This window comes from Camelina sativa, chromosome 5, assembly GCF_030686135.1.
Source record: "Camelina sativa cultivar CO46 ecotype springtype chromosome 5, ASM3068613v1".
In the NCBI taxonomy this organism is placed as follows: domain Eukaryota; kingdom Viridiplantae; phylum Streptophyta; class Magnoliopsida; order Brassicales; family Brassicaceae; genus Camelina; species Camelina sativa.
In genome coordinates this window covers 4,931,038-4,943,717 of record NC_141884.1, presented here as the reverse complement: position 1 = coordinate 4,943,717, position 12,680 = coordinate 4,931,038, and the positions used below count along the sequence as shown (strand labels likewise).

At 32.7% G+C, this 12,680-nt stretch overlaps 1 protein-coding gene and 1 long non-coding RNA gene across 2 annotated transcripts; one reads left to right on the top strand and one right to left on the bottom strand.

Annotated features, from left to right (window-relative positions):
- Positions 1-548: 548 nt before the first annotated feature.
- LOC147943277 (uncharacterized) lies at positions 549-1,565 on the bottom strand. Its single transcript, XR_015598327.1, has 2 exons — positions 1,193-1,565; positions 549-1,009 (listed from the first exon to the last, which is right to left on the bottom strand). It is a non-coding gene; the product is annotated as an uncharacterized LOC147943277 (long non-coding RNA).
- Positions 1,263-4,798, top strand: LOC104785556 (inorganic phosphate transporter 1-4). Its single transcript, XM_010510794.2, has 2 exons — positions 1,263-1,462; positions 3,031-4,798. The coding sequence occupies exon 2, from the start codon at positions 3,045-3,047 to the stop codon at positions 4,647-4,649; it is 1,605 nt and encodes a 534-aa protein (XP_010509096.1). The 5' UTR covers positions 1,263-1,462; positions 3,031-3,044; the 3' UTR covers positions 4,650-4,798.
- Positions 4,799-12,680: the final 7,882 nt, after the last annotated feature.

Sequence of the window (12,680 nt, the reverse complement as noted above, 5' to 3'; positions counted from 1 at the left end):
TTTGATGACTGTACATTCTTGCTGTCACTCAAAAAAGGGTAATTTGGTCATTTTGTATATAAAGAAGGGTAGTTTTAAAAATGGTCAACATGAAGGGGTATTTTTAAAAAGGGATATGGAAAAAGGGGCATTTTTGAGAATGCCCCTTTAATATTTAAGAATGGTTGGAAATAGAGATACCATCCTAATTTTGGTAGAACTCTTGTTCTGTCACGGAAGGGGGAAAACAAAACAAGTTGCTGGGCTAAAACTAGATATTCATATTTCTGTAAATGCTTTAAAGGCTCTTTATTTATCAGATAGGGAACGGACCATTCCAAATCCAAAGTGATGAGCCTTACTCACACGCTACAAATAGGTTTTTATTCCCATACTCAATAAATCTACACCACTAAATACCATTGACATTTTGTAGATATAGTTACGTCCTGCAGTTATTGCTTCTTTAATAACAAAATAGAGATGTACGTACACACACGAATAAATATATCGAAAATCATTAAACGAAAAAAAACATTGCCAAGAAACTAATAAACGAACATAAAACAAGATCAACAATGAGAAAATAACATTATTATACGTTTTTGCTTAGTGATCATAAAACAATTATACTTACTACCAGAAGGTATAAAATACACCTCACGAGGATATAGGAAAGAGTAAAACACATTTTTTTATAACAAGCAACAAACGTTTTTTTTGCATTGTTGAAAACAAACATCCTTAATATATTCAAACCAAAGATGGTTTTTGTTGACCTGTCGCTCTAAATGCATTGTAATGATTTTCTTTCTTTCTTGAAAAGTCATATGTAAATTTTTCCTTTCGTCGTCATTCATCATGGCTTTTTTGTATGTGCGTGTGTCAGTGTGTGTGTGTGTGTGTCAATAAGAGGGTAAATTTCTTACTGTATTAGTATTTGAAACTCATATCCTTAACCGCATGCCAAGCGTTTGCATTTTCCATGCATGTAAGCTCCGTAACAAAAATCAATCAATTCATGGTCAAACTACGAGTAAAAAAGGAAGGGACTTATTAAATACAGCTATTTTGTAGATGATAAAAGAATAATAACAGCACAACAGAATCATTTTGTCCTAATAGTTTTTTTCTAAACGAAGTAAAAAAGTTGGTAAAAAAAGGAAGAAAATATACAAAGCATTAAAACGGCGTCGTTGAAAGGAGAATATACCGAAATAGAGAAAGGAATATCTCATAGAGAGGAGCTTATAAATATATCCGTTTCAAGACGCTTCAACTCTGTCCTTGTTCATAGGCAGCTTCAACGCTCATTCCTCTCATCATCCCTCTCATCATCCCTCTCTACATTTTCTCCAGACTAAAAAAGGAAATTAAAGATTTCACATCTGTCTCTCTCTCTCTCTCTACACTCTTCTGACAATAGTAATCAGATCGGATCCTACACAAACTCCTATAAGGAAGAAGTTTGTTGTATAATTCTGTAAGTCTTTCTTTGAATTTTATGTCTTTTGATGCTTATGTTTATGGATGCAAAACAATAGGATGTTATCGTTTTTCTAGTATGTTATGTGGTCCTCTTCTCTGCCTCTTCAATATCTATAGGTGTGGTCTCGTCTTATGTGTCTTTTCTTGTCGAGAAAATTAATTGTAAGATCAAAATTTTGCTTTTTCCCACATTCTTGGATCATTAACTAGGATTAGGTCTCTTCAAACATACAGTATTTGTTTTGTTTTGTTTTGTTTTGTTGAGCGCCTGAGCGGCATCATCGATCAATCACAAATGAAAAATTGAAAAGGGCATGCAAAAATATATTTTTGTAATAAAAGAGATATATTTTCTTAAAATAAAAGGTGTGTCCGCAATTAAGACAAAACAACTCGCTGTCTTACTCTCACTCCGTGTTCAGATTTAGTTTAGACGTCACAAGTCGGACTTTTCTTGGTAACGAGAGTAAAGACAAAATTGTAGTAATAGTTTTTTTTTTCTTGGGTCAACATAGTTGTGTAATAGTTAAAAAAAAAAAACTCTTATGACCTCTCATTTCTTAGTTACGTTTGAGAATACTCCCTCCGTTTTTTTTACTTGTCGTTTAAGGTTGTTTTACATAGATTAAGAAAACCATTAAATTTTATATTTTATCATTTTTTAATATATTTTCTAATTTTTTTATTGGTCAAAACATTAATAAAGTTAGATAGAATTGAAATTTTTACCAAACATTTGCATTGGAAATCTAAAACGACAAATATTGGAAAACAAAATTTTATCTCTAGAATGACAACTAATAAAAAATGGAGGAAGTAATTGGTAACGTCGGTAGAAACCCAAAAGATTAGGATTCCAATTATTTGAGTTATTTATTAGCTTACACATAATTATTGTCATATGATAGAGTGAGTGGACTGGACGAAAACTAGAGTTGACTTCTACTATTATATATCTACAAGAAAATGAAAACTTTTCGGTATAAGCTACCACATCTAAACACATACACATGCTAATTTTCTAATATTGGCTTTTAAATTTCTTTAAGTTAATTTTTTTCAAGTTCGGTCAACATACGTTTATGGTTTGTAATTAAGAGATCAACGAAATGAGAATAAATTAATTGGGGTCCCTTTTTTAATGTTAAGGTCTAATTCTATTTGCTTTTAAAATTGCCTAACTTATTTCAAGTTCGGTAAACTACTTTATTATTTGTACTTTGTAATGAATTTCATTTTTTTGGGTCAACATGTAATGAATTGTTTTTAATTTTGCAAATCCATACTAAATGAACGGTACTAACTCGAAACTATATGCTTCTTTAGATCATTGAATTTGAAAAATTATAATCTTTTCAAAAATATTCTGGCGTAAGTAAATCGATTGAAACTGTTAAAAATCCATAAGTTAGAGATTCCCACAAGTTTGTGATGAGATTCATGGGTCGATCTTATATCGCCAAAAATATGATCCACACTGACATTGCAATTAATAAAATTCTAAATTGTCTATATACAAAGGGTACTTATTCGACTTTTTTTTTTTTTTTTATGAAATTGCAGAGAGGAGAAGAAGAATGGCAAGGGAACAACTACAAGTGTTAAATGCACTTGACGTGGCCAAGACGCAATGGTACCATTTCACGGCTATCATAATCGCCGGAATGGGATTCTTCACTGACGCTTACGATCTCTTCTGCATCTCCCTGGTCACGAAGCTCCTCGGTCGTATTTACTACCACGTGGAAGGCGCACAAAAACCTGGGACTCTGCCTCCCAACGTAGCAGCCGCCGTCAATGGCGTTGCCTTCTGCGGGACCCTCGCCGGTCAGCTCTTTTTCGGGTGGCTCGGTGACAAGCTCGGGAGGAAGAAAGTTTATGGTATGACGTTAATGGTCATGGTCCTTTGTTCAGTAGCCTCTGGTCTCTCTTTCGGACACGAGCCAAAAGCTGTAATGGCCACGCTCTGCTTTTTTCGATTTTGGCTTGGATTTGGCATCGGCGGGGACTACCCTTTATCCGCAACGATCATGTCTGAATACGCGAACAAGAAGACTCGTGGCGCGTTTGTCTCTGCGGTTTTCGCTATGCAAGGGTTCGGGATCATGGCTGGTGGAATTTTCGCTATTATAATTTCCTCTGCTTTTGAAGCTAAGTTCCCATCCCCTGCCTACGAGGATGATCCCTTGGGATCCACGATTCCTCAAGCCGATTTGGTATGGCGTATAATTCTGATGGTTGGTGCTATCCCAGCAGCAATGACGTATTACTCGAGATCGAAGATGCCAGAGACCGCAAGATACACAGCTTTGGTTGCTAAGGATGCAAAGCAGGCAGCTTCGGACATGTCTAAGGTTCTGCAAATGGAGATAGAGCCAGAACAGCAGAAGATGGAACAGAACTCAAAGGAGAAGTCCAAGGCCTTTTCCTTGTTATCCAAGGAATTCATGAGTCGCCATGGGCTTCATTTGCTAGGCACTACTTCGACATGGTTCCTTCTCGACATCGCTTTCTACAGTCAAAACCTTTTCCAGAAAGATATTTTTAGCGCCATTGGGTGGATTCCTCCGGCGCAAAGCATGAATGCGATTCAAGAGGTTTTCAAGATCGCACGAGCACAGACGCTCATCGCCTTGTGTAGCACGGTACCTGGTTACTGGTTCACAGTTGCGTTCATCGACGTCATTGGAAGATTCGCTATTCAGATGATGGGTTTCTTCTTCATGACGGTCTTTATGTTTGCTCTGGCTATTCCTTACAACCACTGGACTCACAAGGAGAACCGAATCGGATTTGTTATCATGTATTCGTTAACATTCTTTTTCGCCAACTTTGGACCCAATGCTACAACCTTCGTTGTGCCAGCAGAGATCTTCCCAGCCAGGTTCAGATCAACCTGCCATGGTATCTCTGCAGCATCAGGGAAATTAGGAGCAATGGTTGGTGCGTTCGGGTTCTTGTACTTGGCTCAGAGCCCGGACAAAGAGAAGACAGACGCAGGATACCCTCCAGGGATTGGGGTCAGGAACTCGCTTATTGTGTTGGGTGTGGTTAACTTCTTAGGTATTCTCTTCACTTTCTTGGTGCCTGAATCTAAAGGGAAGTCACTAGAGGAAATGTCCGGTGAAAATGAAGACAATGAGAATAGTAACAGTGATAACAGAACAGTCCCAATAGTTTAGTAGGTGATATAATACCGCCTTTTGTAATAATTATCTCCTTGTCTGTAGCAACTCAAGTTGTTCATTGTGTGATCCGTTGATGCCTAAATGCTAGAGAAATCAAAGTTTTCATGAGTCGATTTCAATAAGATCTCTGATGTCTTAATAAATTGAAGACTTGTTATAGAACCCATGCTAGTTGTGCAGTATGTTAAATGACCTTGATTGAAGACATCAGAGACTTAAATAATTTGAAGACCCATGCTAGTTGTGCAGTATGTTAGATGACAATTTATGCGTTGTGGGGAAGTTGCAGAGAACACAGATAATTTGGCTTCAATTTAAGATACACTAGGTAACAGTCTGTGCATATACGCATATTGATGTATTAGTTATGTTAATTAAATTAACATATGTTGGTTTTAACAAAAAATATCAAGTTTATTGATAAAGAATTAAAAAAAAAATATTTTATTTGAGCATTAGACTCATCTCTCTGCTTCTCTTTGTGTTTGTTTCACTCTCATATTTGTCTAAGTGAAGTACACGAAGCGTAGAGAGATAAACTTTAATCTATATACGTTGTTCTTATGTATCTTGGATAATTAAAATAGCTATTACGTAGTTTCAGGTATGTTTTTTAACAAATAGACACAACAACACAATGACTTGTGTCTCTTCATACTTAGTGACTCTTAAATGAAATAACACAAACCGAAATGTCATGACCTAAACGTTTGACTCTGAAACTCAATTATGGACTAACACTTTCTTCAATGATTGATATAATAAATTCATTTCCTTGAGAAGCCTAAAGGTTCCTCGGAAGTGCTAAAATGAATTGTGTCTCTTGATGGCATGTCTCTTCACATTCATCTTCATTTGTCTATAAAAGAAAGATTGTAGAGAGACAAAAATAAACATTATTTTTCTACCTAAAAAAAGGAAACATTACATATGGGTAATATTAGTGACTTACCCGATGAAGTGCTGGTGAAGATAATATCATTTCTTCCTAGCAAGGATGCTGTCTCCACTAGCATTTTGTCAAAGCAATGAGAGTTTATTTGGATGTGGGTGCCTAAACTCGAGTACCACTGTTGTTATTTCGAATCAAGTCTTGCATTTCAGGAACATCTAAACAAGAATCTGCCATTACATAATACTCTAGTCATAAAAAGGTTCAGCCTTGGGCTTCGTGGTCAGTCATATCCAATCTGACGATGTCAAACTGTGAGTGGAAATTGCAGTTTCTTGGTTTGTGAATGAATATCTATAATGATAATCATTTTCATATTCTCGGGCCTAGAAAGTGAAAATGATTATCATTGTAGATATTCAACACATTCACATACCAAAAGAAACTACAATTTCAACCTACAGTTTGACATCATCATATTGAAATGACTGACCACGAAGAATGAGGCTGAACTTTTCTATGACCGGAGCACTATGTAATGGCAGATTCTTGTTTAGATATTCCTGAAATGCAAGACTTGATTCGAAATAACAACAGTCGTACTCGAGATTAGGCACCCACATCTAAATAAATTCCCACTGCTTTGACAAAATAATTTTTTCAAATATCTAAATATGATTTATTTAGCTTGAATATCTTAGGGGGGTTTTCAAAAATATTCATTTTCATATGTCTTTTTAGAAATACTCTTTTATGTTGTTCATTTTCAAAAATACTCATTTTCTATGTATAAAACAACTAAATTCTAAGCTCTAAATTCTAAATACTAAACCTTAACCCCTCAAAACTATATCCTAAATGTAAATTAGAGAAGCCAAACCTAAAAAAAAAATTCTAAAAATTAATTAACATATTGTAATTGCGTAAAATATATAGGGTAAAAATAAAAATATTGAAAAAATAGTACTTTTGAAAAAGGGTATTCCAAAAGGACTATTTCTGACAAATTCTAATTATCTTATTATGCAATGATCAAAATTAATTTTTTTTAATCTGCATGATAAGTTTTTTTGTATAGCCATCAAATTTTTATTATACATATATGTAATTTTGAATATAAAAATAAGATAAGAAATAGATTAAAATTAGCAAAACATAAGAAAAATATGAGCAAAACAAAATAAAAATATGATAGCAAGAAAAACAAGAACTTGATAGCTCCTCCATAGAATCCATTCTCTCCAAGCTCACCACTAAAGCAGAATCTATAAAAACAAACACTTTAGTAAATCAAACGACTTTGGCTAAAGCTGAATCTATAACAAATACGAAGTAGTGAGAGAGGGTTACAACTATCTAAGTTATTTTGAGGATTCGGAGCTGATGAAAATCTCCATTGAGAGGTTGTCAACATCTCCAAGCTCCCCACTGGAGGAGGAGAATCCATTCTCTCCTCCTCCGTTGTGGAATGCTCCACCACCGTTGTGGAGTGCTCCACCGTTCTCAAATGCTCCTCCGTTCTCCTCTTCTGCAAGCTCGTCTTCGTCTTCTCCAAGCTCCTCCTCTACTTCTTCTTCAAGCTCCTCTCCAAGCTCGTCCTCCTCTTCTTCTTCAAGCTCCTCTCCAAGCTCGTCCTCCTCTTCTTCTTCAACACTGACTTCTTCTGCAACACTGAGCTCTCCAAGCTCAAGCTCACCACCACCACCACCATCAGTGTGCTGGCCACCGAGTTTAACAAAGTAACAAAAGAAGAGAAAGAGGCAAAGAAGAAAAAGCAAAGAAGACAATAACAAGTAGTGAAATAGCAACAAGAAAAGAACAGAAAAGCTATGTTCCAAAAGCACACCTAAACTCATTGTGTGAAAATGAGTGTTGGTGAAAGAGAGAATGGGAAAAGAATCGAAGAAGAAGAAGAAGAAGAAGCAAAGATGAACCCATCTTCTCTGATACCTCCATTCTCTCCTTCTCCATTCTGGTGGAATCCTCCATTCTGCTCTTCTCCAAGCTCCTCTCTGTGGATGCTGCTTCACTTCAACTACGGCGTAGGGTTTTCTCCATTTGTCCTAAAATGATGATGTTTGTCAAGACGACGTCGGAAATACAAATTCCTAAGCGAAAGTGCAATGAGAAAATTAAATATATCCAGTTAACTTTTAATGTGCATTTTGGTTTCTAAAACCTATTGGTTTAAGATTTGAACAGAGTTTTAAAGATTTTAAATGTTATGTAGAATCTGTTGTTATTAGATCAAGTTTTGTTAAAGTCTGTTAAAGTTTAGTGTTATTCGTTTGTGATTTGTAAAAAGTCTTTTAAAATCTTAACAAATCTGGGTTATTGGATTCAGACTTTTATAAAGTCATTAAAAGTTTTATGTTATTCAATTAAAAAAAAAGAATCTAGGATTGTTAATGAGTTCAATTATTATGTTATTGGTTCATGATTTTAGACATTTTCTTTACAAAATAAAGTCATGAAAAATATCATAAAAATACAGAGATTGTTTGGAAGACTTTACAAGATTTTAGAAAACTAATCAACAAAACTCTCTAGCAATCTTTAACAATCTTTCACTTATTCATTTTTAATGATTTTGTTGAACTCTTCAAAAATCTTCAAAAATCTCAAATCAATACCACCCCAAGTCAACACTGAATTTTAATCTGCATAAATTCACTTAACTACAATAGAGACATTAGTTACGGGATTTATGGTCGCATTTGGTATATAGTCTCCGGCAAAACTTTACATATTGTTTACTAAAATCAAATTAAACCACATTAAGAGACTAGTGAGCTAACCACTAATTTAACACTAACCTCATCATCTCATCAACCAACTTTACTTTTTACATTCGAAAAAGAATATGGCAGAATATTAATTAAAGGAAATTATTTACTTATGTACACCAGAAAGATATAAGCTTCCAAGATAGTGTTTTATTACTGATAATTATGATTTTATACCTATTGTTCTTAAAACTTAATTCATATCTTATTTGATAGTTTTATACTATTGTGTTGTATAATGATTTAATATTTTGTATAAATTTATTGAAGCATGTCACGTACTGATCTGTTATTCTGTTTAATTGTTGAGAATTAAGAAGAAGAAAATTAATGCAACAAGAAAACAGATGAAAAAAAAATTAAGTAAAAATTTAATTTGAAATCGAAAGGCCAGAAGAAGAAAAAAGACAATGATCTTGATCATTAATGACCTTCGTCTTGGATTTCTAATAACGTCTTCATCGAGATAAGTATTATTTTTTATATTTTATAGATTAGCATTTAAAGATCAACTCTTCCTAATCTTTAAATCCATTTAAGAGGAAGAAGAAATATTAGTCACAAATATTTATGAAAAAATATTAGTTATAAATATTTATTTAAATATTAGTCATAACAAGTATTTAATCTATTTGTAAATAAAAAGAAATCAAAGTTTTGAGAAAATGACCATAATTTTTATGAATACAATCAACCATAGCTTTTGTGCAATAACTATAATCATTACAAAAATATTAGCAACAATATTATTTTTAAAAATTTAAGAATTCGGGTTAGCAAAAATTTATACCTGAATTTCATTATATTCAATTTTGTAAATCCACAATTATTATCAATGATCATCCATGAATTCAATTAAAACCAAAAAGGTTATGTAATAGGTTACATATAAACAGAATTATAATTTAAATCTATTTGTAAACAGAAAGAAATCCCTTCATAGTTCTATTTGTAAATAGAATTATAATTTAAATCTATTTAAACTATAATTATAATTTAATTTATGGTAAGTTTTTAGAAAATTACTATAAATTTGTTATGAAAAGAATCCACCATAATTTTTCTGCAATTACAATTATTACAAAAAAAAACATTAGCAACAATATTATATGCAAAAATTAATACCTGAATTTCATTATATTCAGTTTTGTAGATCTACAATTATGAGATCATCCATGAATTCAACTGAATAAAAAAAATATGTATTAGGTTACATATAAAATTTTATTTCAAATTACTAAACTACAAAACAAAATATAGAAAATAATACAACATATATGTTTTAAAAGATGGAGAAACCATAGACAAAATCTATGATGGATTGATCTTGCTTTCCAAACAACCACTACAATAACAAAAGCATAAAAATTAGAATCCGATGAATCATATAAAATTGTCAAAAGTTGTCTTTGCTCATTTGCTTGTAGAATAACAAATCATCGAATAAAATTATGATCATGGTTAACCAAGAGAATAAAATTGAATAACAATCACCACTAAAAAAAAACAAATAAACACAATTATTAATAATACCTTTACCGATTGATTTTTTTGCTTGCTTCATCAACTTGTTCGTCCAATCTTGTTTTTGATATACAAAAAAACATCCATGGTCTATGGCAGTGTGACAACCCGTCCCGCGGACCCCACTAGCCCACCGCTAGCTGCCCCAACGGACCGTCTGTGGACCCTGCTAGCCCACTGCTAGCCGGCCCAACAGACTCCAAGCTGGCCCAGCAGGGCATCGATCCTAACCCCTCACTGGGCAAATGGAACTATTCATCCAAATCCACAGTAGGTTCTTGGTGCACCAGGCGTTCCTCGAACCCTGGTCCCCACCCTTTAACAACCTTCCCACAGGACAAGCTGTCACCAATTGGTTCAAGGAACGCCTGGTGCACCAATAACCTACTGTGGATTTGGATGAATAGTTCCATTTGCCCAGTGAGGGGTTAGGATCGATGCCCTGCTGGGCCAGCTTGGAGTCTGTTGGGCCGGCTAGCAGTGGGCTAGCAGGGTCCACAGACGGTCCGTTGGGGCAGCTAGCGGTGGGCTAGTGGGGTCCGCGGGACGGGTTGTCACAGGCAGGTACACCTAAAACACAATCAAACAGTACAAAATGAGTAAAACCTTTGATTTGATTCAACATAATAATTAAAAATTATAGCAGCATAAAAATTAATTATGCAAAGCACCAAAGCATATGGATAACATCAACATGAAAAAAAAATCAAAATCATACAATAGTAAAGTTGATTCATTAGAACCAAAATAATACAAAAAAAAAATTATTCTCTCAAAACTATATGTTTAGCTTAATGAATCCGACTTCTACTGTTTTGGCTGAGCCTCTATATATATAGCTTAGAAGAAAAATCGTCATAATTATCTTTACCATTTTAATATTTTTAAAAATAGAAATTTTCTTTAAACGAATATCCGTAATATATTCTAATATTTATCTTCCATTTTTTAAAGAGAGATATTGCGTAAATATATTAGATTTCCAATTTTGTAAAACAAATTTTGTTTTTTTTTTAATTTTCGTTTTTTATTTTTTTATTTTAAAAAAAAACTTAGAAAAAGGGTCAAGATGTCCAGTTTTGAATCTTATTAATGGCTAAATTAGTAATCTTAAGTCTGAGGATGAATGTGGTGCATTTCAGCAACCTAAATAGGTGAAAAAAGCTTGTCCGAAAACTTTTAAAGGGAAATTTTCATTAAGGACAAAGGATGTCATTTTTTGTGAGATTGGCTGTAAGTTTTTTCGACTATTCCTTTAATATATTAGATATAGCTCACACAATCTAAGTGAGTATGGTTTAAATGTACTCTAGATTATTCTTAGAAATTTCCATCTGAAAACTATTTATTTAGCCGCTTGTTCAATATTTTTTTTTTTAAGACTCAAGTTCACTTTTGTTTCCCTTCAAGTTTCTATATAGGAAAAAAAACATTCAGTCGCAGTGGCAGATGCAGAAGTCATTTTTATATGGGGCACAACCTTAAAGAACTGATATTTTTGTTCAAATTAATAGATATACTACACAACTTAACATTTTTACCTGGGGCTCAACCTTAGTAAACTGAAAAAATTTCTTGATTTTAATAGATATACCATACAACTTAGCTAATACTTATAAGAATTAAGAAAATGAGTATGGGGCACTTGCCCCACCCCTCATAAGCCTAGATCCGCCCCTGTTCACTCGTGAAAAAGAACAATGAGAGATAAATTTGTGAAACACAAAGTGAAAAAGATTATGAAATTTTTAATTAAATATATATAAGATATAAAAGTAATCAAGTAATGTAGTGAAACTTGAATTAGTTAGCAAATAGGTAATGTTTCTTTTTATGTAGAAAAACTAAATGATAAAAAGTAAGAAACTACTAAGTTAGAAAATAATCATAAATATATGCTATTATAAATTAATGAATAAACATAATATGAAACTTTTTTATATATATAAATAGAAACTTATAAATGATAAGTTTTATAAATATTCTTATATTTTTTTTTTATAAATATGAATAAACATAGAAACTAGTTTATAAAATCATTAGTTCAAGAACATGTGTTTTTCATAAAACATTCTAGAATGATAAGTTAGCAACATATAAGTGACCTTAGTGCAGTGGCCAAAGGTAAGTCCTTAATGCACAAGACACCATCACACCAGGGATCGAGTTCCGCTCCCTATGAATGTAGGGATTAGGCTAATGGGCTGGCCTGTTGTGGCCGAATGGTTGAAAAAAATAAAAAATAATAAGAAACAAAGAAGGAAGGAAGCAATCCATAAAACAAAGAAATAAAATTGAAAACAAAATATAAGATATATCCAACATAATATATAATTAAACACTTACAATGAGTTTTCAACCCATGCAAAAATATAAACAAAATAAATAAATAAAAATATTTAGAATTTGTGATATGGTGGATGAAGATGTGAGAATGGCTATTTATAGGATTTGTAGTGATAGAAGTTATATTTCTAAAATAATTTAATTAGAGGAGTTACAATTATAATTGATAGTGTGTTTAATTGAAAATGAATAGAAGAAAATAATAATCAATTCACAATTTATGTAACTTCAGTTATAATATAGTAGTAAATAGTGAATTAAAAGTATGAATTTATATGTATGATTAAATGTGTTGAATTTTAAGTTTAATTAAAATTGAATATTATATTTTAAAATATTAAAGATCAAATTGACCAATAAAGAGAGAGTAAACCTTACTTTTATATTTACTAGGTAATTAGTCCACGGTTATATGCATTATAGTTTTGATTATATTTCTTAAATTTTCTTAAACTAAAATATTGTTTTACTAATGTA